Here is a 22,826-nt window from a genome sequence, read left to right as displayed (position 1 = left end):
GGGGGACTGTCCTGGGTAACATAGGGTAGAACCAGGCTGGGTCCTTGGAAGTGGACACGAGAAAAAGATGGGCTCTGAGCATCTACAGCCCGGTAGACCTGTGCTGGCCACTGTACATACACCAGCTCGCGTCACACTCAGAAAGCCTGTGGGATGAGAACTGCAATGTTACCCATTCAACAGCTGCGAAAACTGGGCCTCAGAGAGGTGAAGTCACTTGTCTCAGGTCACGCAGCAAAGCCAAGATTAAAAACTAAAGCCTATGGGCTTCTCAGGTGGGGTTCTTTCCCCAGTCAAGGGTGATTGCCATCGCAGGGACCTTGAAGAGGATGCTGACACCATGTTGGCCCCTTCCCAGAGCTATCACCAGGCTGTGTAACTCAGCGGTCATGAGCAGGGGCTTTGAGTCAGAACCAGGTTAGGAAACTAGCCCTGCACTGCCTAGGGACCCAGCACAAGCAGAATAACACAGTGGTTAGAAGCCTGGGCTCTGAGACCAGATGGCCTGGGTTCAAAGCTCTGCTCTCCTAGGTACCAAGTGTGTGTCCCTTACCTCATTGTGCAGCTCTATGACGCTAGGAGGTAACCTGCTCTAAAGTGTAAGGAAGGGGTAGAAGAAGCTGATGCTAAAGATTAAATAATACACTCAGCCCTGTGGCTGGCTTTGTTACTTTATACCCTCAAGCAGACAGTGCTGTGAGGTGCCCAAGGCAGATCCCACACCCGGGTCCCATCCTTCCCTCCACTCCAGCAGCTGGTTGTGAATGACCCCCCCAGGAGGGCCAGGGCTGATTTGAGTATGCAAATAAGGTGGGTGTGACTCCAGGGAATTAAAGGCAAATGGAACCCAACTTGCAAATTGGGCATTTTCCATGGGGTGCGGTTGTTGGAGGTGGGGGCCTGGGCTGGCTCTTCTGTAAGTCATGGCCTCAGGGAGGGAGTCCAGAGAAGTAGAGGACGTGCCAAGGTCACCCACAGGGCCGGCAGTGGGGCAGGGAGCCCCGCCTGTGCGTCTGTCCGGAGTCTGGCCACAGCCCAGGCGTCAGGTGTCTTGGGCAGCGTTCCCGGTCTGCCGCACTGAGGATCTGGGTGTCTTTGCCAACTTCCCTGAACTCTCTGGGCTCCTGGGCCCCACCTGGGGACCTGGAAGGGACCCAGACTGCGGGGGCTGACCTGGCAAGAGGCAGTGCTTGGGCTCTGAGCCAAGGTGACAGGATATCCCCAGGGAGCTGGGCTGGCCGCCACGCAGGGAACACCAGGGTGGAGACCTGGCACCGCCAAGGAGAGGCCCAAGAGAGCGCCGAGGAGGGCAGGTCAGGACAGCTGGGCCCGAGAGGGCAGAGAGCAGCCCGGGGTGACCTGGGGCCTGTGACTGTAGGGTAAGGGACCCACAGACTGAGACTTGAATTTTTCCTCTGCCTGCAGCCTGCGAGTCAAGGGCAGACCTGGGGCTCCTGCACTTTGTCCTGATTTTGCTCCTGGCTGGGCCACATGAGCAAGTTCCTGTCACAGAGCCTGTGAACTCCAGACACTGTTCTGTCCTACCCCCATTGCACAGAAACCCTGGGTCCAGAGGGCAGGGTGCTTTTTCAGACCACCATGGCCTGGGTTGAGCCTGGAAGGACCCAGCCTTGCTTGAGGACTTGACCAGCCCCACTAGTCCAGCCTCAGGCCTGTGGGTAGCCTCTGGGCAAGACTGAACCAGTAGCCCCTGCTCTCAGCACACAGGAGGCAGGGAGGGTGGTTCTCCAGGTTGAGGGGTTGACCAAGACAAGCCTTGCCCTCAGATACCCCCAGGCCAAAGGCCCTTCTTCATACCAGGGAGCAAGTCCCAGGTCTCAAATTCCTTTCCAAGCTGTGCCTCTGTCTTAGAAGCCTAGTCAGGTGTAACTATTTACAAGGCAAATAGGAATTTTGTGTTTTATCGTCTTACAACGCACTACCAGCTGATGCTCCATAGGCAGCCTGGTCAGGCATGGCCTGGAAACTGGAATGAAGCCTCCTGCCTGCCATGCAGGATTTCATATCTCACAGCTTAAGATGCTGATAGGCACAGCCCAAGACTAGTTGAGACAATATGTGCTTGTCCCAGACATTGTAGCAGAAAAAGTAACACAGAGCTAGGAGGGAACCCAACCTGCTGTGTAACTGCCAGCAAATTTCAGCCTCTCTCTGGGCCTTAAATCCCTTTCCATATAATGGGAGTGCTGACTCTGATGTATCCATAGTGAGAATATCACAGCTCCTGGATGTGATTATACTCACTCAATCTTTCACTTTCCAGTATTTGTGCCCATTTCCTTTTCTTCTCTTACGCCATTGGCTAAAAACTTGTTCATTCAACGAGTATCTTTGAGAGTCTAGTAAGTGCCAGACCAGGTGCCAGGCACTGAGATACAATGATGAGTATTTCAATGATGAGTATACAGTGAAGAGTATAAACACAGTTTCAGCCTCAGGAGATTCCCAGCCTGGAGGTCTTGATAATGACCTTCAAGCACTGTACCTCCCTGCAGGAACCTTGTGACGATTCAGATGCAGCTCCTTCCTGTTCTGGAGGGATGCACCACCTGGATGCTGCAGATGAAAATTCAGGCAAGTAGGGCGGAGCAGCCAGATACTGGACCACTCAGGAAGCACAAGGTCACTAGTTTCTGGGGGGTCAGAGAGGACTTCTCGGAGAAGGCAGCGTTTGAGCCTGGCTTTAAAGAGTGAGGAGGACTTAGGTAAAGATAAGAAGAACTGGTTTCCTACTATAGGTAGCAGCATGAGCAGAGGCAGGCAGGGAGAAGACAGGTCAAGCTGACTGAAGTCTAAGGCGCTGAGGAGTCGATGTTAACTGGGGAGACCATGGGGAGTCATGGAAGGTACTTGAGCAGGAGGGCAGCTGCAGGGCTGTGCAGGAAGAGGAATCCAGTAGCAGCAGCAAGAGGAGGCAGGCTGGGACGAAGCAGGCACACCCTCACGTGATACGGTCCCCTCCCCCTCCTGAGGTCCGGAGGGTGTCTCTGTCCACCATCGGGAGGGAGATGACAACTTCCTCTCCTCAGCCTGGCTGGGGAGATAAGGGGGCAAAGACAGGAAGTTGCCTCAAGAAGCTGAGGAGTGAGCAGCACAACCCAAGGCCCCAGCCCCTACGCTGTGCAGGGCGGTCCCAGAGAGGTGGATGCAGGAAAAGGAGGTCAGGCTCCTCAGGCCAAAATACAACGGCCTGGTGTCCAGCGGGGCAGACCCCTGGGTGCCTGTTTTGTCCCACTGTTGACAAAGCCCCCCACCCCAGGTCCCTGAAGGCCAGGTATGGCCCCTTCCCAGGAAGAGGCTTCAGAGTTTTCCTGCCTTAACTTAATCATTCAAACACCCTCTCTGACACCTGTGGGAACTGAGGTGAGTCTGTGCTCAAGGGGGCACAGGGTGGACAGTGAATGCCCAGGTGCTGGGAGCCTGATGGGATCATGCAGGGCTGAGAGTCTTATTGACTCAGGGATGCTCCGTGGCTTCCTGGCCTTAAGGTCTAATAGGAATGAGCCCCAGAGGACTGCAGGGTGTTCCCAGCAGAGGGAACAGAGTGAGCAAAAGATCCAGAGACAAGACACTTCTTACTGGGTACAGGGAACTAGACGTGGCCCCAGTGGGACAACATGGGTGGCTAGAAGTGATGATGAGTTGGGGCTGAGGAAGCTGGACACCCCTGAGGGGCAGGGCCGAGGGGAGGGGAGGGGGTGGATTGCCTGTCCCAGGGCACAGGAGAGGCTGGAGGTGCAGGGTGGAAGGGTGGTTCCAGGTCAGGTGGGGCCCTGGGCCCAGGAGGACTCAGGGCGTGGAGGGGGAGGGGTACATCCGGAAGTTGCACAGGGGTCCCCAAGCCCCAAAGACCAAAATAACAGAACTTGGGGTTAGGGAAGGGAGCCGACAAGAGGGTCTCCCACTCTGCACAGCTGGGGATCAGTCTTTCTGGCCCACCTGCAAGGGGTCTGTCCAAGTGGGCGGGATGGGGCTGAGACAGTGGACTTGAAATCCTTGCTCAGCAGCAGCATCTTAGGGAGCCTGGGACACCTGCCCGCTGGACCCCAGTGACCCCGGAAGAGGAAGTGAGGTTCCCAGGTCTCTAGGGCTGTTTGCATTCAAGTCAAACCCATTTACAAACCAAAGTGGGGCAGCTACAGGGCAACCCCAGCCCCTCTGTCTTCTCTAAAGACCACGCCCCTGCCCTAGCTGCTCCACTGCTGGCACTAATGCGACAGACAGGAGGACTCGGGCCCCGAGATGGGCAGGCACCTACAAGGCCTTGTGGCCAAGCCAGCTTTGCATGGCATTTCCTTAGGCTTCTCTGGTGGCTCAGATGGTAAAGAACCTGCCTGCAATGCAGGAGTGTGATCCCTGATCAGGAATATCCCCTGCAGGAGGAAATGGCAGCTCATTCCACTCTTCTTGCCTGGAGAATTCCACGGACAGAGGAGCCTGGTGGGCTACAGTCCCAGAGCCAGATGCTTTCACTTTTTCCCTTGGCCTGAAACACCTTTCCCTCTCCTGTTCCTTCAGATTTCAGCAGAAGCGTGCCTTCCCCCAGGGAGACCTCCTCTGATCTCCCTGTCCTCCCCACCATATCTTCAAGGCATCCCTGGAACCCACCGCCTGTCTCTATGTGTGGTTATTTGGGATGAATGACTTGTTCCCTTCTCCAGGTGAACTCAGGGGAACAGGGACCCTTTCCCCAAGGTCTGGCACTGTTCCTGGTGGATGCTGGGTCCTTGATAAATATTTGGGAAGGAAGGAAGGGAAGAAGAAAAAAGAAAAAGGAAGGGAGGGAGAGAGAGAATGAGAGCGAGGAGGGGAAGCTGGGACAACAAGAGGGTGGGAATCCAGTCCTCCTGCCTCCAACTCTCCCAAACTCTGGCCTGGCACCTGTCCCCTGAACTAGAGCTCGAGACCCTCCCAGCTTCAAAGTGGAGCCCCCATTGACCAGGCTGTCCCATGCTCACTCCCGGGCCTTGAAGGAGGTCTTCCCAGCTCAGCAGCTGAACGCAGTTGAGGAAAGCCATCCGCACAGGAAGAACAGGACTCACAGTCTGGGAGTTTCAGCCAAAGCTCCGACTTGGCTTCCTTGGGTCATGTGCCTGTTTGAGTCCCAACCTCTGCCTGGGCCTCAGTTTCCCCTTGTGCACAATGGGGAGATAAGCCTTGATCTACGGGGCCTCCTTCAGAGCCAGAAGCATGCAGGGAAGAGCATGAATACACAAGGGTGGGGAAGCCAAGGAACTGAGTTTCCAAAGTTGGGAAACACTTTAGGGAACAGAGCTGGAGAGCACGTGAGGCCGGAGAACAGCCTGGACAAATGGCTAAAACTAGAATGTGAAAGGCCGGTTTGTAGAGTTGTGGAGAGACCGGTCCGCTGGGATATGTGTGGGAGCCAGATGGGAAAGAAAGGGCTGTGACTTCTGGGTTGAAGGGTCTGGGTTTTATCCTACTGGTCATGGGTCACAGGGAGCGAAGGAAGGTTCTTGAGCAGAGGGATGAAGTCAAGAAATCACCAGCTCAGGCTGATGATAAACAGAGAGAAGTGTGGAGGCAGGTAGGCCAGGGAGGAGGCTGTTGCAAGGCTTGAGAGAGAAGGTGGGGCCTTCTCTGAGCAGGGGCAGAGACACATGAAGCGCGGCAGGAAGAGGGAAGCTGCTGGAGAACGCCTATTCCACTTTCACCTGCAGGCCCGCAGGACCCTCACACTCCTGTGGCCCCAGATGCACTCCTAGCCTCCTATCCCCAGCCGCTCCTCCGCGACCTCAGGGCTAAACCTCTTACCCACCAGGAGTTAGCTGTCATTCCTTACTTTCTCTCATCCTGGAATCTAATCCACAACCAGGTCCTTTTCCATCACAGCCCACTCTGACTTTTGGTCTGACTTTTGACTTTTGGAGGTGAAGTGTCAGTTGCTCAGTCGTGTCTGACTCTTTTCGACCCCATGGACTGTATCCCGCCAGGCTCCTCTGTCCGGGCAAGAATCCTGGAGTGGGTTGCCGTTCCCTTCTCCAAGAGATCTTCCCAACCCAGGGATCGAACCCATGTCTCCTGCATGGCAGGCAGATTCGTTACCGCTGAGCCACCTGGGAAGCCCATACCTCCTCCTTTTTCTTCAGAATATATGCGGGGTCCTTTCAGCCTCTGTTCTCCCCTTTAGTCCTGCCCTCTTAACAGCTTCTAGGAGGGATGCCATTCTTAAAGGCAAATGTGACCTGGAACCCTCACTGCTTAAAAAGTCAGGCCATTAAGTGATCCATCAAGGTTCTCAGCGTCCTAGCCCTGCCTCTCTGATCTACTCTCCTGACCCTCGTCCTCGTGCTTCTTATGATCCCTCCAGGCAGAGGGACTGAGCCACTGTCTCTAGCACACGACTGAGATTTCCCACCTTCTACGTAGGGTGTTTTTTTTCTGTCTGCAACAGCTTCTTCCTGTGTCCAGATCCAGCAGCAAAGACTTACCTTTCCCCCATGCTCCACCTTCCCCTGCTTCAGGTGAGTTTGGCAGGCATGCCTCCTGCCACAGAGGTGGTAAGCTCTGCCATCGTCTGTCCTGTGGGGGATTTAGACAGCACTGGGACTGGGTGCGAGGCTTGGAGCTCTCAGTACCTGGCAGCTGGGAGGTGGGGAGGACAGACCAGCCCTTTGGACAGCGTACCTGTGCCCACGTCCCCCTGGCCACCAGCTGGTTGTCTAGGTGAAGACAGAGGGTATAATGGGGCACACAGCAACTGGGCAAGAAGCTGGGGTGTGAGATGACTGTGTGTGAGTCTGTGACAGATTCTGCGGAGGGGTGCCCAGAAGTTGTCATGAGGGCAGCAGAGCAGGTGGGCATGCTGACGGGTGTGTGAACCTGCCAGGTGGGGGGGCCAGAGTTGCTGGCAGTTGCTGGCCCTGCCTGGGGTGGCTTCAGAGGCAGGGTGGGGTGGGGTGGGCTGGAGAAACGGAACATGGGCCAGGCTGCCAGAGCAAACAGACAAGCCTTCTGGCGCTTCCTTCCAGCAAACACCAACTGACAGCTGAGGGCGGGGTGGAGTGGGAGAGGCTTCGTGTTAAGGTCCCTGGAGTTGACAAAGGGGAGTGTAAATGGGGGAGGGGAGGGATTTCCAGCTGCTTTTGTGACCAGGGCTTCATGTCCCTGGGAGAGAGGTCTCTAGTGACGGGCTTTCTGTCCCCACGGAGCCCTGGCTAACACTTTCCCCGACAACTTAGAGATATAGGTAGGGCTGTCTCTGTGGACCGCAGAGGTGGAGGAAGAAAGGGAGAAACACAGGGAATATTAGACTTGGGATGTAAAATGTCAAGTTGTGGGACTTTCCTGGCAGTCCAGTGGCTAAGATTGTGCGCTCCCAATGTAGAGGAGTTCGATCCCTGGTTGAGGAACTAGATCCCATATGCTAAAACTAAAAATTCAAATGTTGCAACTAAAGATCCCATGAGCCACAAATAAGACACCGCACAGCCAAAAGAGTAAATAAAAATATTACAAATAAATAAATAAAATGTCAGGCTGCAAGGAGCCACAGCCAGAAAACCAGCATCGCCCTACCTTAACGGCAGCAGGCTGAGCCCCAGCGGATGCCTCTGGGTGACCCGTCAAAAGCAGCCAAGGGCTGGACCTTGCTGCCAGTCAGTCCTCACTGATTGTCTCTATATTCAAGGAGGCGAGGCAAAGGGGAGACAGAGAAGGAGGACCGTGGCCCCATTCTGGGAGAAAGAGATCAGGAACAGGGGGGACACTGAGTAGGGGGCAGCAACACGGGGGTTGGGCAGGCTGGAAGCTGGGGACTGTGTGTTGGGGAAAGCGTGGACAGCTGCAGCAGCCCAGAAGGGTTTCTGGCTGCAGAGACACATAGAGTCTGCAGTCTGAACAACCAGTCAAGTGGACTCAGTTCTGAAATCTCTGACCTTGTACGGCCAAGGTGGATCCCAAAGATCTGGGCAGCACAGGCCAGCGTGATGGGGGTATGTGGTGGTGATGGTGGGGGGCTGTGGTGGTGCTGGGGGCTGGGTCTCTCAAGTCAGACCAGTAGGAGCAGACTGCTCTCTTCTGCTCCTCCTTTTGGCGCTGTGAGGGGATTTCTGCCTTCCCCCTTTTGCTTCCCTGACCTACAGCCCCTCCTTCTGGTACCCCTGGACAGATTGGAGCTCAGGGAGCACTGGAATGGGGCTTCCCCAGACCCTCCCCTGCCCTGGGCCAGAGTCACTCTCCCTAGGGGTCTTGGTCAGAGGCCTACACCCCATACACCGTCAGACTTCTGGAGGGAGGCCTCTGGCAGTTACATTTCCTACTGGGGTGAGGGTGTGAGTCAACAAGACTGGTTTACTTTATCTATCCTGGGTCACTGTTAGAGGTTCTGGTTGTCTGAGGAATAACCTCATCGCTGGACTTTAGAACAACAATAAAGCAAGCATAAGCATCAAGTCTGAGTAAGCTCTGGGAGTTGGTGATGGGCAGGGAAGCCGGGCGTGCTGCAGTCCATGGGGTCGCAAAGAGTCAGGCACGACTGAGCGAGTGAAGTGAACTTAACTGCAACATCAAAAGAAGAAAAACATCGTCAGCTCCGGAGGGAGACTTGCTTATTCATAGCCTTTTAGGTTCCCTCTGGACCCACGGTCACACTTGGCAGAGTTCGAGCAAGGGGCTAGGAAACTCCTCTATGGACGTCTCCCATCTTGCAACCCCCCAGGACCCAAGAGAGCTCAAGAGAAAGCAGCTCAGAGACAGCTCAGCTCAGCAGCCCTCCCCAGTTCCCTGCCCTGTTCCCCACCCCCACCCCTTGGAGCTCTGTGGCCAGTGGCCGAGGCCCTTCCGGACCTCGAGCCCTCGGCTCCCCCAAGCTCTGTGCGTTCCGCGTGGGCGGCCTCAGTTCCCCCTTCTGCAGAATGGGCGGGTGGCCCGGCCTCCGCGCCCCGGGGCGCTGCGGGGGCGGGGCGGAGGGCTCCGAGGGCGGCCGGAAGGGGTGTGAGTGCGGGGGCGGGCCCCGCGCCGCCCCGCCCCGGGGAGGGCGCCCGGGGCGCAGCATCCTGGCGGGGGCCCCGGCCGCTGCCGCCACTGCCGTCGGGGACGGTCCCAGCGCGGTCATGGCCTCGCGCGGCGCCCGTCGGGGTCCGAGTCCCCCACGTCCCGCGCAGTAGCCCCTCGGAGAGGCGGCCCCCACTGTGCCGACGGCGCAGACGTCCGGGCGGGCGGCATGGAGGAGGCGCACCTGCTCCCGGCCGCCGACGTGCTGCGCCGCTTCTCGGTGACGGCCGAGGGCGGCCTGAGCGCGGAGCAGGTGACCGGCGCGCGGGAGCGCTACGGCCCTAACGGTGAGAGCGCGGGCCAGGAGGGGGCAGCGGGGACCTCGCGCGCCGCGGTCTCAGACCTCCCCCAACCCACCCCGGCAAGGTGGCCGCGGAGTGGTCCTCGCCCCTCCCAGCCATCGGCCCCCGCGGGCGGGCGGGCAGGAAGCGAGGGCTCCGGAAACCTCTGCAGACGCTTTTGGGGCTCCCGGCGGGGCCGCGCTGCACCTTCACCGGGGAAGAAGGTGCGGGTTCCGGGTTCGGAGACCGGACGCCTGGCTCTCCCACCCCGATCTCCTCCCTCCGGGCCCAGGGACCGGTGCGGCCCTTCCGGGGTTCCCACCTCCATCCCGGTCGCGGTCCACTCCCGCAGGTCCTAGCCCACCCCCATCGCCGCTGTGCGCTGGATCCCCGCGCCGCTGCAGCCCGCCGGAGTCCGGCAGGTGCGCACACCGAGGTCAGCTGGAGGGGGACCAGCCGGAGACCCTGAGGTCCCGCCTCCCAGCTGACCCCGAGGGTCTCTCTCTAGGGCTCAATAAAACGCCCGGGAGGTGCAGCTTGTCAGCTGGCAGCTTCGGTGCCCCCACCCCCATCCCCAGGTCTTCCTCTTTCTGCCACCCCGGGCGGATGTGGCTGGCGGAGTCGGTGGTGGGGGCTTTGAACTGCTGAGGCGGGAGACCCACCTCCCTGCAGGGTGACAGGTTCAAGGCCTCGGACTGGGAGTTGCCTGGGGAGGCCTTTCCTTCCTGGGTGACCTGGAGCCACGCCTGCCCCATCTCTGGTCTCGGAGGCAGCCTTGGGCGCTGTTGCTGTTTGGGAGGGAAAGGTGTCATCCTTTCTCCTGTTCAGTGGCGTGTGGGATTCTCCCCCGGCCCAGAGGCACTGGCCAGTGCCTGTACTGTCCAGACGTGGCCCTGGGAAGGTAGAAGATGCAGAGGTCCACCCCCCCCCCCAGTCACTTCCAGTCAGGATTTTGCCCCCTTCGTCCACCCCTAGGGCTCGGAGTCCCTAGGGCTCTGGAGAGAAATGTCATCTCCATTCCCAGCATGCAGCCTGGACCCATGTCCTTTCAGATCTCGGGGACTCACCCTGGCAGGGCTCCCTGCCAGCCAGAGGGGAGGTTCTCTGGCCCGTGTGTCTCACTGCCCAGGGCTGGCTTGAAAATTGCAAAGAGCTGTCAGAAAGGGAGCTTTGGGTTTTGTATTGGTTTATGACAACCACCTCTTATATAAATATTATCTTTCTGGAGCAGAAATCCTTTTTCAAAAAAATTAGCTGCTATATTTAGTTGAGCTGTGGGAGGAACTAGGGAGATAAATATTATTTAATATCCCCTATTAGTGACTTGGCAGGCAGGGTGTCCTTGCCGGAGGAGTTCAGGGCAAGGCGGGCCGGTCCCCCAGCTCATGGTTGGGGGTGGGGGTCAGGGCAGCAGAGCTGGGGTTCCACCGCCTCCTCTGTGTGGCCTCCCGCTTGAGAGTCCTCATTCCCAAAGGAAGCTGGAGCCCAGCCCTTCTCCAGAATCATACAGAGGTTGCTCTGCCTCACCCTGGCCAACACCCTCTCCTTTCTGGCCCCCATGTCTCCCTGAAGAGGGGAAGCTGACTGAGAACGAGGGAGCCTTTAGTTCTCCCCGATGCTGTCTGGTTTAGGTGAGAGGATTTTAGGGTGCCCTGGCTGGTGATGGATAAGGATGTCAGTGCAGTGTGTAGGTCCAGAGAGGTGGATGTGTGTTTTGGGGAGGGTGGTAGGAAAAGTTGGGGAGTGGCTATTCCCGGGCTCCTCCGGTTCCTCTGTGCTTTGATGGTAGTAAAAATAAAAGCTAATATTCACCGAGTATTTACTATGTACCAGGCACTGGTCTTAGCACTTTTCATCTCTTGTCTTCTTTCCTTCCTAAAAACAACTGCTGTCATCCCCATTTTACAGAGGGGGTAACTGAGGCACCAGGAGGTTGACAGCTTACCTAAGGTCACCCAGTAAATGGAGCTAATCCTGGGTGCCTGCCCCTCTCTGGGTCTCACTTTTCCTGTCTGTTCAAGGGGGTCACAGTTTCTGCAGACTCTGGGACCCTGGAGTAGGAGCCTGTGCTCAGAGCTGGGTCAGCTCGATAAGAGCTAGTGGAACCTTCTGCTCGCCTTCTCCCTGCACCAACCACCCCACCCCCATCCCCGCTCGGGCTTCTCCGAGGGCTTTTTCCTCAAGAAGCATTCCAGGGCTCTGGAAGTCCTGAGCTGAGGAGAAGGGAGCCAGTTGCCCCTTCCTGCCTCAGGCTCTCCTCCCGGCCCAGCCCCGGCCTGAGGAGGAAGCCTGGGTGCCCCACACGGCCTATGGAGTGAGGCTGACAGGGTTTCAGGCCCTAGCTCTGCCCCTTCATAGCCGTGCAATCCTGGACCAATTGCTTTGCTTCTCTGTGCCTGTATTTGCTCATTGTCAGTGAGGCTGTAATAGGACCCGTGCCACAAGAGTTATTGTGAGTGTTTGCGTACACCAAGCCCTCCCTTATCGTGGCGGGAGAGGAGCCTGGTGTGGCTCTGGGCCAGAAGCCGGCGGGGGCGGGGGGACACCCCAGGGACTAGTGTCCCCTCAACCCCAGAAGTCTCTGCACCTGCAAAGTCGTTAGTGCTAGAAACCACCAGGAAGTCATTTGCTTAAGTCCTAAAGTTTGCAAGTTCTGCCGCAGAGGAGGGGGCGGGGTCCTTCTCCCCGCCCTCTGAGCAGAGAGGTGGGGAGGGTGTCAGTGAGTGTGCCTGGAGTTGTCCCCCCATCTGTCTGCACCCCGGCATGTAGCCGTGCCCTCTGAGGCCCCGACAGGACAGTAAGTGGGAGGCTCCTGGCCTCTTGTGAGCCCGGCTTTCTCAGCAGGTCCCAGAGGTGCCCAGGGCGGGGTGTGCGGGGGGGATTTCTACAAACTTTCAACTGATTTCGTTTTGTTTGTTTTGACCATGGCTTGTGGCATCTTAATTCCCTGACCAAGGATTGAACCCAGGCCCTGGGCAGTGAGAGTGTGGAGTCCTAACCACTGGACCGCCAGGGAATTCCCTCAACTTGTTTTTTGAATAAAAATGGGCATACAGCACCACATGCAAAAAGTCCCTAAGGTGTAGGGTAAATGCTCCCCAGCCCCGTCCCCACGAACCCCTCCCGGCAGCCCTAGTGTCTCCTTCCCAAGATATCCTGCGCGCACACATCTCTGGATCTGTGATCGATGGTCGTTTTTACGTGAAAGGGAGTGGATTTTGAGGGCCTTTTGCCCCTCCTCTCCTTGTGACAGTCACTCTTGTGGATGGTTCCACGTGGAGCACCCTTGGGCTTTCTAGTGGCTTTGCAGAGTTTCTTCACATGGCCATCCCAGCGTTTCTTCCCTCTGGCTTCTCATGGATTTGGGGTTTGTGCGAAGCCTCTGTTATCACACACATAAGGCGTATCCTTGTCCTCATGTCATTTCACACACTGTGAAAATCACCAAAGGACAGATTCCTAGAAGTGGAATTGCTGGGTCCAAGAAGTGTGTGTATTCAATGTTGACAGCTGTTGCTGCACTCTTCTTCATAAAGTTGCACGGGTTGGCCTGTTTCCCCACCACCTCCCCAACACAGTACCTTATCAGATGCCAGTCTGATAGAAGGTGGCCTCTCACAGTCTTCCTTTGCATTTTTCTGTTTGCAAATCCTATTGGGCATTTTATTGTATATATTTAGGAGCCCTTGGCTCTCCTTGTATCCATGGATGGGCTGCCTATCACTCCTGCTGGACGTGACTGTCCAGGAGACAGTCCAGGAGACAGGACTAGGTTCGGCCATCACCCCCCAAAGCGCCTTTACCCCAGAGCCCAGGGATGTAGGGGTCAGGTGAGGCCCCAGGAGGTCTCTGCGGGGAAGGGGCAGTGTTTTGGTTTAAGAGGCCTGGGGGAGGGGCTGTGACGGGGGCAGGCGCCTGCCTTCCTGGGCCTCAGCCATCTGTGCAGTGGGTACTGGAGCTCCAGGGCTGCCACATGGGAGGGATGGTCTTGATTTAGATTCCTGCCGGTGGTGACTTGGCTGTGACCTTATCTCCTGCCCTCAGCCGAGGCACCCGCTTCCTTGGCCCCGTTGTCTGTAGGGCGGAGACACAGCTCTGAGATCCCCTATAGGGGCTTCCCAGCTGTGAAGAGCCTTCAGGCTCACCCTAGTTCTCACACCTTTGTTGGGCAGCCTTGGCACCGCACCCCCCGCCCCTCTGCACCAGCCCTGCCCCTGTAGCACCCCAAGCCCGTGTACCAGCAGTTCTCTGAGGCATGGGCACATCTGCCCACAGCACTGCGGGTACACAGTTGCCTTGCCAACACTTGGCCTCTGGGGCCTGGTCAGCCAGGTAGGACTGACCACTCCAGGTGGGGCCTGGAGACCAGGGACAGGCCAGGCGGGTGGGGTGGGGTCTGCCCAGCCTAGGCCTCTCCCTGACTTTGCAAATGAGAGTTTAATTGCTCTGCAAATTTACCTTTGAGAAAGACCTTGGTGAGCACTCGCCTCACCCGGCTGGAACCTGGCTGGAACCAACATTTAGAAGCCGAAATACCAGTTTCCAATGGAGGAAGGAGTCAAGGGGGGAATTAAGGGAGCAGGTGGTGAGTGGAGCCTGGAGGCAGTCTTGGCCTTGCACCTCCCTTCTCCTGGGCTCTGGGCTGTGGCCCCAGGGCCGAACCGTGGGGCAAGTGAATAAACGATTCTGTGAGGCTCTGGGTGGACCTAGGGATGACTCACCCCCTGCCTGCCCTAGAGGTACGCCGATGCTGGAGCAGGAGGCAACGCTGATGACCAGAGAGAGGAGGACTCTTCCAGGAAGCCCTCCTGGGAAGTTCCGATGAGATGGGGAGGTACCCTGCACAGAAGGGACTGTGAAAGCAAAATCTTGGAGCGGGGCAAAACCAGGGGCAACCGTGAGGCATCTTGCTTGGCGGGTGGAGGGAGGGCCGGCCATCTAAGATATGAGAGGGATTCTGGACAGGTGAGTCCAGGAAGGTCTTGAAGGTTGGTCTTTATCTTGTAGGCCCATGGAAGGTCGGTGAGCAGGGTGGGGTCATTCATTCATTCCGTTTTATTGAGTGCCTGCTGTGTGCCGGCTGCTGTCCCAGCTGCTCGGCACACGGGAACTTCTGTGCACCGTTGTCATGGCTAAGGTCTACTGAACATTCACACGCACTGTGCTTCATGCGTGTTACGCAGCCTCATGAGGTGGTTGCTCTTACTATCGTCATTTTCCAGATGGGGAAACTGAGGCACATCCAGGCTTAAAGTGACTTGCCCATGGTCACAGAACTACCGAGATAATAGGATTTGAATTCCAGTCCTTGGACCAGACTCTGTGCTCTCAGCTGCAGTTTCTCTGATCACATCCCAGGACCCTACAGGCCAGCCCCGCGTCGGGTATCTGTGGACAGGGGCTGATTTAGTCTGGCAACAGTTCCCAGAGCAGGGTTTTGTCAGGAGAGGCCACCGTATGAACGATTCAGGCAATACTGGGGGGAGTTATATGCCCCCAGATTGGCCCAGCAGGGGTCTGGGAGGGGCGGCACCTCTTGTTTCTGTCTTGGCCCGTGAGGCTTGGGGGATGGCATCAGGAGATGGGCCGTTCTCCTTGGAAGGGCCAGCTGACAATGGCTCCCAGCCCAAGTCAGGACATGGGAGATTATGATCCTTTAGGTGATCTTGACTGGGGGAGGCTCGGGGACCACTGCGGTGGGAAGGCAGGACAGTCTAGGAGTGAGTGCAAGAGGGCCAGAGCACGGGTTCGAGAGCCAAACTGCCCGAGCTCAAAACCCTTCCCTGCCACTTCCCAGCTGTGTGACCATGAACTAGGTAGGCACTCAACCTCTCTGTGCTTCTACTCGGTAAAATGGGAATAATAATCATATCCTCTTTGCTGGCTTGTTTGAGAATCACCAGAGAGTAGTGCACACAAGGAGGTGATTATCCTGCCTGCGGAGCACCTTCTCGTGTGTTAGGCGCACAGCGTGCCACCGTTCATCTCCGGAGACGAAGTAGGCATGTGGCACACTGCGTGGTATGAGTGCTCAGTCGCTCAGTCGTGTCCGATTCTTTGTGGCCCCGTGGACTGTAGCCCGCCAGACTCCTCTGTCCATGGAATTTTCCAGGCAGGAATACTGGAGTGGGATGCCATTTCCTTCTTTAGGGGGTCTTCCCAATCCAGACATCTAACCCACAGCTGTTGCCTCTCGGGCATTAGCAGGTGGATTCTTTACCACTAGCGCCACCTGGGAAGTTCTTTGGTATATGCTGCTGTTGCTGCTAAGTCGCTTCAGTCGTGTCCGACTCTGTGTGACCCCAGAGACGGCAGCCCAACAGGCTCCCCTGTCCCTGGGATTCTCCAGGCAAGGACATATAGTAGGTGCTTAATACGGAGAAGGCAATGGCACCCCACTCCAGTACTCTTGCCTGGCAAATCCCATGGACGGAGGAGCCTGGTGGGCTGCAGTCCATGGGGTCACTAGGAGTCGGACACGACTGAGCGACTTCACTTTCATTTTTCACTTTCATGCATTGGAGAAGGAAATGGCAACCCACTCCAGTGATCTTGCCTGGAGAATCCCAGGGATGGGGGAGCCTGGTGGGCTGCCATCTCTGGGGTCACACAGAGTCGGACATGACTGAAGTGACTTAGCAGCAGCAGCAGGTGCTTAATAACTGTGACTCAATAATGATAATAATGCTCATTCACATAGTAGCTCTGCAGGGTGGGGGTGGTACTCTATCTTCCAAATGAGGCCCAGGGCCCCCCAGAGAGCCAGCTGCTCAGGCAGGACTGGAAGCGCTTGCAGTTCAGGAGCAGGGATGGGCCCTCCTGCATGGATGGCCGGGGCATCTGCGGTGACCTCATGGCTTACTGAGCCTGCCCTAGGAGCAGGGGGTGGGAGTGGAAGGGATGCCTTGCTCTACCCTGGTAGAGGCCAGGTCTGGGGAGAAGAGGGCATTGGTTAAGATCAGCCGGGTTATCCTGCATTACAACCCCCCAGTTTCAGTGAATTGAATTGAAACAATTCAGGTCATCTCTTGCTCACACTGTACGAGCACACCTCCGTGCAGCTCGGTGTCTCCTGACTCTGTGACTCAGGTTCACAAAGCAGATACCGTCACACAGGTCCTGGTTGCTATAGCAGAGGGTCAGAGAGCTCCAGACTGTGCTGTCCACTGGGGCAGCCGCTAGCCTTGTGTGGCTGTTTGAGTTTCAGTGAATGAAAATTAATTTAAAATATACCTACTGGGACTTTCCCGGCGGTCCAGTGTCATAAGACTCGGCTGCCAACGCAGGGGGCCCAAGTTTGATCCCTCGTCAAGGAACTGGATTCCACATGCCACAGTGAAGATGGAAGATCCCACATGCTGCAGCCAAGACCTGGCACAGCCAAATAATTAAATATTTTAAAATAATAATAAAGAAATAAAATGTAGCTACTTAGTCACACTAGCTACATTCCCAGTGCTCAATAGCTCCATGTGGCCGGTGGCTACCGTATCAGACAGCATGGCTGTAGGACTTTTCCATCACCGCAGGAAGTTCCACTGGACAGTGCCATTCTCCAACAGTTCTACATTCCAGCCCAAACTAACACACATCCTTCTTTTTGCAACTCGAACAGGAAGATGGGACGTATAGTCCTATTGTGTGTCCACAAGGTGGGGAGAATGAGAAGCCCTGGGGGAACAGCGTGATAACGACACCAAGAGTGGACCTTGGATCGGGTTGTGAGTCAGCAGAAGGGGACAGTCAGGTGGAAGGGGAGAGGGAGGAGACCCGGTGAGACCAGCAGGTGGAGGGCAGTTTGCAGTGGGGACTGGAGCTGGTGGCTGCTTCACAGGTGTCTCAGATGATACAGTGTCTGTCTGCAATGCGGGAGACCCAGGTTCAATACCTGGCTCGGGAAGATCGCCTGGAGAAGGAAATGGCAACCCACTCCAGTACTCTTGCCTGGAAAATTCCATGGACAGAGGAGCCTGGTAGACTATAGTCCATGGGGTTGCAAAGAGTTGGACATGACTGAGCAACTTCACTCACTAGAGCTGGTATGTTCTGGAACAGGTTTCCCAACCCCAGGCCTCGCCCCTATCCGGAAAAAATGCCCTGAGGAATATGGTGGCTTCGAGGCTACACGCCAGCAGAGGGAGGGGCTAGGTAGACAGAGGGAGGGATTCGGGTGAGACTTACAGATAAACTCTTCCTTAGGTCAGGAATCCTGAAGACACCTGCAGAGGTTGAGGAGTTGAGGAAACTCCTGGGTTTAGCATGGCAGAAGCAGGCTGATGTGTACTCCGAGGCTGGGGCATGGCTGAGATGACCTCTAAAAGACCCTGCTCCATTGGAGAATTGGCCCAGAAACCAGGGCTGGCCCTCTCTCCTGCCTTTCCTGTTCACTTTAGCTAAATAGATCAGAAGGAAAAAGTCTGTTTGATTTTAATCTCAACTCAGGACACTGGAGATTACATTTTCCACGGAAAATGTCAGCTGTTGCCTAAAATAGGACTTTGGAGAAAAATGCTAGAAAGTGTATTTTTAGGTTATATGTTTTCCTCCTGGATTCCTGCAGCCCAGTGGGCTGCTCAGTACTCCCCATGGTCCAGCTGCCAGGTGCAGACCCCAGACCTTCCAAACAGGTGGTCAGGGTAGGGGGCGCCCGTGGGAAAAAATGCCGGCTGGTGCTTGAGCTGAAAGCAGGTAGGCAGAGGCAAAGACCCATGTCAGTGAGGAGGAGGGAGGAAGAGCGGCCTGGGGTGGGGCCTTGGGTTCTGCATTGCTAACAAGCTCCCGGGTGACCCCGATGCTGCTGGCCCAGGGATTGTCCTGGGAATAGTACCGGAGAAAAGGAGACAAGGGTCAGTTAGGCTTGGTCTGAGAGAGCCCTCAGACAGCCCTGGGCAGGTCCTGAGATCGGCAGAAGGAGGGAGAAGCCCTTCCAGGGTCCCTTTCCTCAGACCCACAAACACCCCTGCTTGCTGTGTGACCTTGTTCAAGCCACGCATCCACTCTGGACCTCAGTTCTTGCACCTGCAAGACGGGGTCGGCTTCCCCACTTACCTCCCCTTTAGGCTGTTGGGAAGATTCCTGGACTCAGTTACTGGGGCAGCCAGCTCCACCTGTAACATGGGTGCTTTGGGACCTGAAGGAGATGAAAGTGGAGCCTGTAAAGGCACAGCACGTCCTTGTGGTGTTTGGAGACGTGGTTCTTCAAAATACTCTGTGGGTCTGGGCCTCGGCAGGCTGGCTGGGTCCTCTCTGAGCCTGCTGGAGCGGGGCGCTGGGAGGGACCAAGCTGACATTCAGCCTCCAGGAATTGAAGCCCGTGGCGCTGCCTGCTGAGGTCATGCCCAGGGAGCCCTGGGTGGGGTGGGCAGTGCTGCGGGCCTTGTCCCCTTGGTCCTGGAGAAGCAGGTGTGTCAGAGGTGGCCTGAGCCAGTTTTCTCAATTTGAACGGGACATTGTGGTTAGGGGTACCCCGTGGGTAGGGGAACATTGAATGGGACTGGGTGGGCATCTGAGAAAGGGCAGTGCAGGGAGCCCTGAGAACTACCAACTCTACCCTGATGTGACCTCAGGGTTCCCATCTCCAGGTCTCAGTTTCCCTTCTGTGCAATGGAGGAGGATGGCTCGGTTTTTGTCCCAGGGTGAGTCAGGTCACAGCAGGCCATCCTCCACCAGAGTCAGGTGGGGGAGGGATGTAAAAGTATCCAGGCACAAACCATGTGTTCTGTGACCTCAAAGACCTGGGGGGAATGTGTCCTGCCCATCGTGGGGGTTCTGGTGGGCACCACAGGGAGGGGACTGCTCAGACTCTGCTTAGTAACCCAGTCATTTCTGTCTCCTCATGGCTCCTTTGGCTGCCTGGATCCTGCAGAACTCCCGACCGAGGAAGGTGAGGCTGGGGCCGGGGCGGCCTGCAAGGGCACCAGATGGCACCCCGGGCCAGCCACCGTCAGGCTGTGTCCTCCCCTCCCAGGCGGTGGGGCCTGGCTGAGCCCCCAGCGTTGCCCATCTGTGCCTCTCAGGGCCTCGGGTTCTCCCCCTTCAAATGGGAGGGAGGGACTGGGCCACCGCAGCTCCGCATGGACTCGATCGGGCAGTCGGTCAGGAGCCCAGCCCTCATGTGGCGCTCCCATTCCCAGGGAAGTCCCTGTGGGAGCTCGTGCTGGAACAGTTCGAGGACCTCCTGGTTCGAATCCTGCTGCTGGCCGCCCTGGTCTCTTTCGTAAGTAGCCCTTTCCCACGGCATCAGGCAGCCTGGGCCGGGGAGCGGGTCCAGGCAGTGCTCAGTGGCCCAGGCTCTGAGCCACAGGGCTATCCTCTCAGCTGTGGGCATCCCCGGGCCCCTATCCACCCCCTTTGTTGTCAGTCGCTCAGTCGTGAGTCAGACATGCTCCGTCGTCGTGTCTGACTCTTCGCGACCCCATGAACTGCAGCATGCCAGGCTTCACTATCCTTCGATAATGTCTCCCAGTTTGCTCAAATTCATGTCCATTGAGTTGGTGATGCCATCCAACCATCTCATCCTCTGTCACCCCATTCTCCTCCTGCCTTCAATCTTTCCCAGCATCAGGGTCTTTTCCAATGAGTTGGCTCTTCACATCAAGTGGCCAAAATATTGGAGATTGTGAATAGTAGCTGAAGCTGCTCCAGTGAATATTCAGGGTTGATTTCCTTTGGGATTGACTGGTTTAATGTCCTTGCAGTCCAAGGGACTCTCAAGAGTCTTCTCTAGCACCACAGTTTGAAAGCATCAATTCTCTGCCCAAACCGTTGCAGCCCCCACAGTGAACTCCCAGCTCTCTGTCCCCTCCAGCCCCTCTTCCAGCCTGGTTTTCAGAGTGAGCCTGCAAAAGCACCTCTGACCCCACCCCTCCCTGCCTTGGTGCAGGGTTTCTTAGCATCAGCACCGTTGGCTTCTTGGACCAGACAGTTCTCTGTAGCAGGGACCGTCCTGTGTACTGTAGAGTGTTGAGCAGCATCCCTGGCCTCTGCCCACCAGATGCCATTAGCATGGTTGTGACAGTCAAGTCTACAGATGTTGCCAAATGTCCCTGGGGGGCGAATCCCCCGGGCTGAGAGCGCATGCAGTACCTTCCATGGCTCCTCAGAGAGACTTCAGACCTCAACCTCCCGCAGCTGCCTCCTGGCTGCTGCTCCCGATTGCTGCCCACCATGTCCTCAGCCTAGACTCCTTCTGGACCCACAGGGCCATGGGCCCAGGGTGGAGCGGTGGGGAGCGGGGCATTGGTGGCTGAGCAGCAGAGACCCAAGGGTCATGCAGGGAATGGAGTCCAGAAGGTGGTTGTCACTCCTGCTCCCAGCCCTGCCCTCCAGCCGGCAGGGGCCCAGCCAGCTCAGTCTGACTATCCTGGCCACTCACTGTCCTTTGGAAATTGAGGACTCCTACAGCTAAGCCAAAAGGGTTCTGGTACCCCCTGCTCAGAACAGATGGACACATGGAGGCCTGGAGAGGATGACAAGTACCCACTTGGGCCAGGAGGTGGGAACAGACTGGAACGAGGTCTCCCGCCTCCAGGCCTGGGCTCTGGCTGGTCCTCTTACCATGGTCCTCTGAGCACAGGGCCATGAACCTGATATTGTAACACAGACTGCTGGGGTCCACCCCAGTTTCTGACTCAGCAGGTCTGGGATGGACCCCAGGAATTTGCATTTCTAACAGGTTCCTAGGTGATGCTGCTGCTGGTCTGGGCCCCACACTTGGAGAACCACAGTCAAGCCAACAGTGGCCCCATGACCCTGAGAGTGGGTGGGGTGGGACGTGGGCTGTGGCGGTCACTACCTGGAGGTAGTAGTAACCAAGCCAAGGCCTTCTGAAAGCAGACCTCTCCAAATCCAGGGCTCCCCAGGGGTACTTTCTCCCAAACGGGAGTAGACGGACCCAGAGTACAGAGGAAATGGCAGGCAGACCCTGGCTCATGGCATAGCTGCCACTCACCAGCTCTGATCCCGACAGGTCCTGGCCTGGTTTGAGGAGGGCGAGGAGACCACGACAGCCTTCGTGGAGCCCCTGGTCATCATGCTGATCCTTGTGGCCAATGCGATTGTGGGCGTATGGCAGGTGGGAGACTTGGGGGTGCGGCTGCATCCTGGGGTCTCCCAGCTGCTAGGTGTCACCTTCACCTGGTCCTGGAACCCTGCAGGTCCTTCTGCTTCCAGATCCATCCCAGGCCCCAAGGGGTGTCCTTCCAAGGGGGTGGCTTGCTAGGGCCAGCAGAGATAGATAGCCTTCCTGCCTCTGCAGGAACGCAACGCGGAGAGTGCCATCGAGGCCCTCAAGGAGTATGAGCCTGAGATGGGCAAGGTGATCCGCGCGGACCGAAAGGGTGTGCAACGCATCCTTGCCCGGGACATCGTCCCTGGAGACATCGTGGAAGTGGCAGGTGCTTCGGGGTATTCTCCTTGCATTATAAGATGCTAATGAGCCCACTCTTCTCTTTCTGACTGTATGTTGTAGAGGGGGGCTGTTGGATCCCTCTACAGCTCTTTAGCCAGAACCTCATTGGATGAATAAAGGGACTGTAAGCCAGGGGACAGCTCAGGCCTGCCTGCCAGCCCTGGCCTTGGCTTCTGGGAGCCCTGCAGGCTTTCCTGGGAAGGGGTGCCCAGAGCCACACTCAGCCAAGCCGTTCTCCCTCCACAGTGGGAGACAAAGTGCCCGCCGACCTCCGTCTCATTGACATCAAGTCCACCACGCTGAGAGTGGACCAGTCCATCCTGACCGGTGAGGTCCAGAGGCCCGGGGATGGGAGGACTTCACACGGGGCTTGTTGTTTCTTTTTTAAAATATGTATGTGTGTATGTATTTGTCTACACTGGGTCTTAGTTGTGATTTTGATCTTTACTTGCGGCACGTGGGATCTAGTACCCCGACCAGGGACTGAACTCAGGCACCCTGCAAAGGGGAGTGTGGAGTCTCAGTCGCTGGACCACCAGGGAAGTCCCGGGCTTCTCATTTCTGATTCTACATCCAGGTGAATCTGTGTCTGTGACCAAGCACACAGACGCCATCCCGGACCCCAGAGCTGTCAACCAGGACAAGAAGAACATGCTGTTTTCTGTAAGTGTCTTATAATAAAAATAATAACATTTAGATGAATCAGATAGAGCCCTATGGGAAAGAACCTCACAATCATTGAGAATACGTGAAAATTTCTGGTGATAATAATAGTTATGTTTAGTGGAGCTGTGTGCTTGGCCCTGTTCTAAGACCTTTACCTGTATGTATTTATTTTATGCTTGGATCGCCTTTGAAATAAGTATACTTGTCTGCATTTTCCAGCAAGGAAACAGGCACCGAGAGGTTAAGTAAGTTTCCCAAGGTCACACAGCCAGTGAGCGGCAGAGCTGGGATGTGAACTCAGCCATCTGATTCCAGAGTTTTTCTCCTACCTGCTAGGCTTATCCTGCTTTAAGCTGGAGAGGGACAGAGCCTGTGTATAGTCACTCAGCAGAATCCTCTAGAGAGAGGAGCATTGCCAGAATGGTAGAGAATGT

At 56.6% G+C, this 22,826-nt stretch overlaps 1 protein-coding gene across 5 annotated transcripts in view; it reads left to right on the top strand.

Moving 5' to 3' along the window:
• Positions 1-6,429: 6,429 nt before the first annotated feature.
• ATP2A3 (ATPase sarcoplasmic/endoplasmic reticulum Ca2+ transporting 3) overlaps positions 6,430-22,826 on the top strand; it is a 36,868-nt gene continuing 20,471 nt past the window's right edge. For 2 of the 5 annotated variants that reach the window (XM_027517151.1, XM_027517150.1), the window contains exons 1-7: positions 9,048-9,323; positions 19,183-19,200; positions 19,451-19,533; positions 21,286-21,390; positions 21,574-21,712; positions 21,973-22,053; positions 22,304-22,389. In XM_027517151.1, coding sequence (XP_027372952.1) covers positions 9,206-9,323; positions 19,183-19,200; positions 19,451-19,533; positions 21,286-21,390; positions 21,574-21,712; positions 21,973-22,053; positions 22,304-22,389 — 630 coding nt within the window. In that variant the 5' untranslated portion in view covers positions 9,048-9,205. Of the gene's footprint in view, positions 6,507-9,047; positions 9,324-19,182; positions 19,201-19,450; positions 19,534-21,285; positions 21,391-21,573; positions 21,713-21,972; positions 22,054-22,303; positions 22,390-22,826 lie in introns of those variants that run through there. The other 3 variants (XM_027517148.1, XM_027517147.1, XM_027517149.1) reach the window with 2 other exon arrangements.

The sequence above is a fragment of the Bos indicus x Bos taurus genome, chromosome 19 (genome assembly GCF_003369695.1).
Source record: "Bos indicus x Bos taurus breed Angus x Brahman F1 hybrid chromosome 19, Bos_hybrid_MaternalHap_v2.0, whole genome shotgun sequence".
Taxonomy (NCBI): Eukaryota; Metazoa; Chordata; class Mammalia; order Artiodactyla; family Bovidae; genus Bos; species Bos indicus x Bos taurus.
This window is presented reverse-complemented; position numbering and strand designations above follow the sequence as displayed.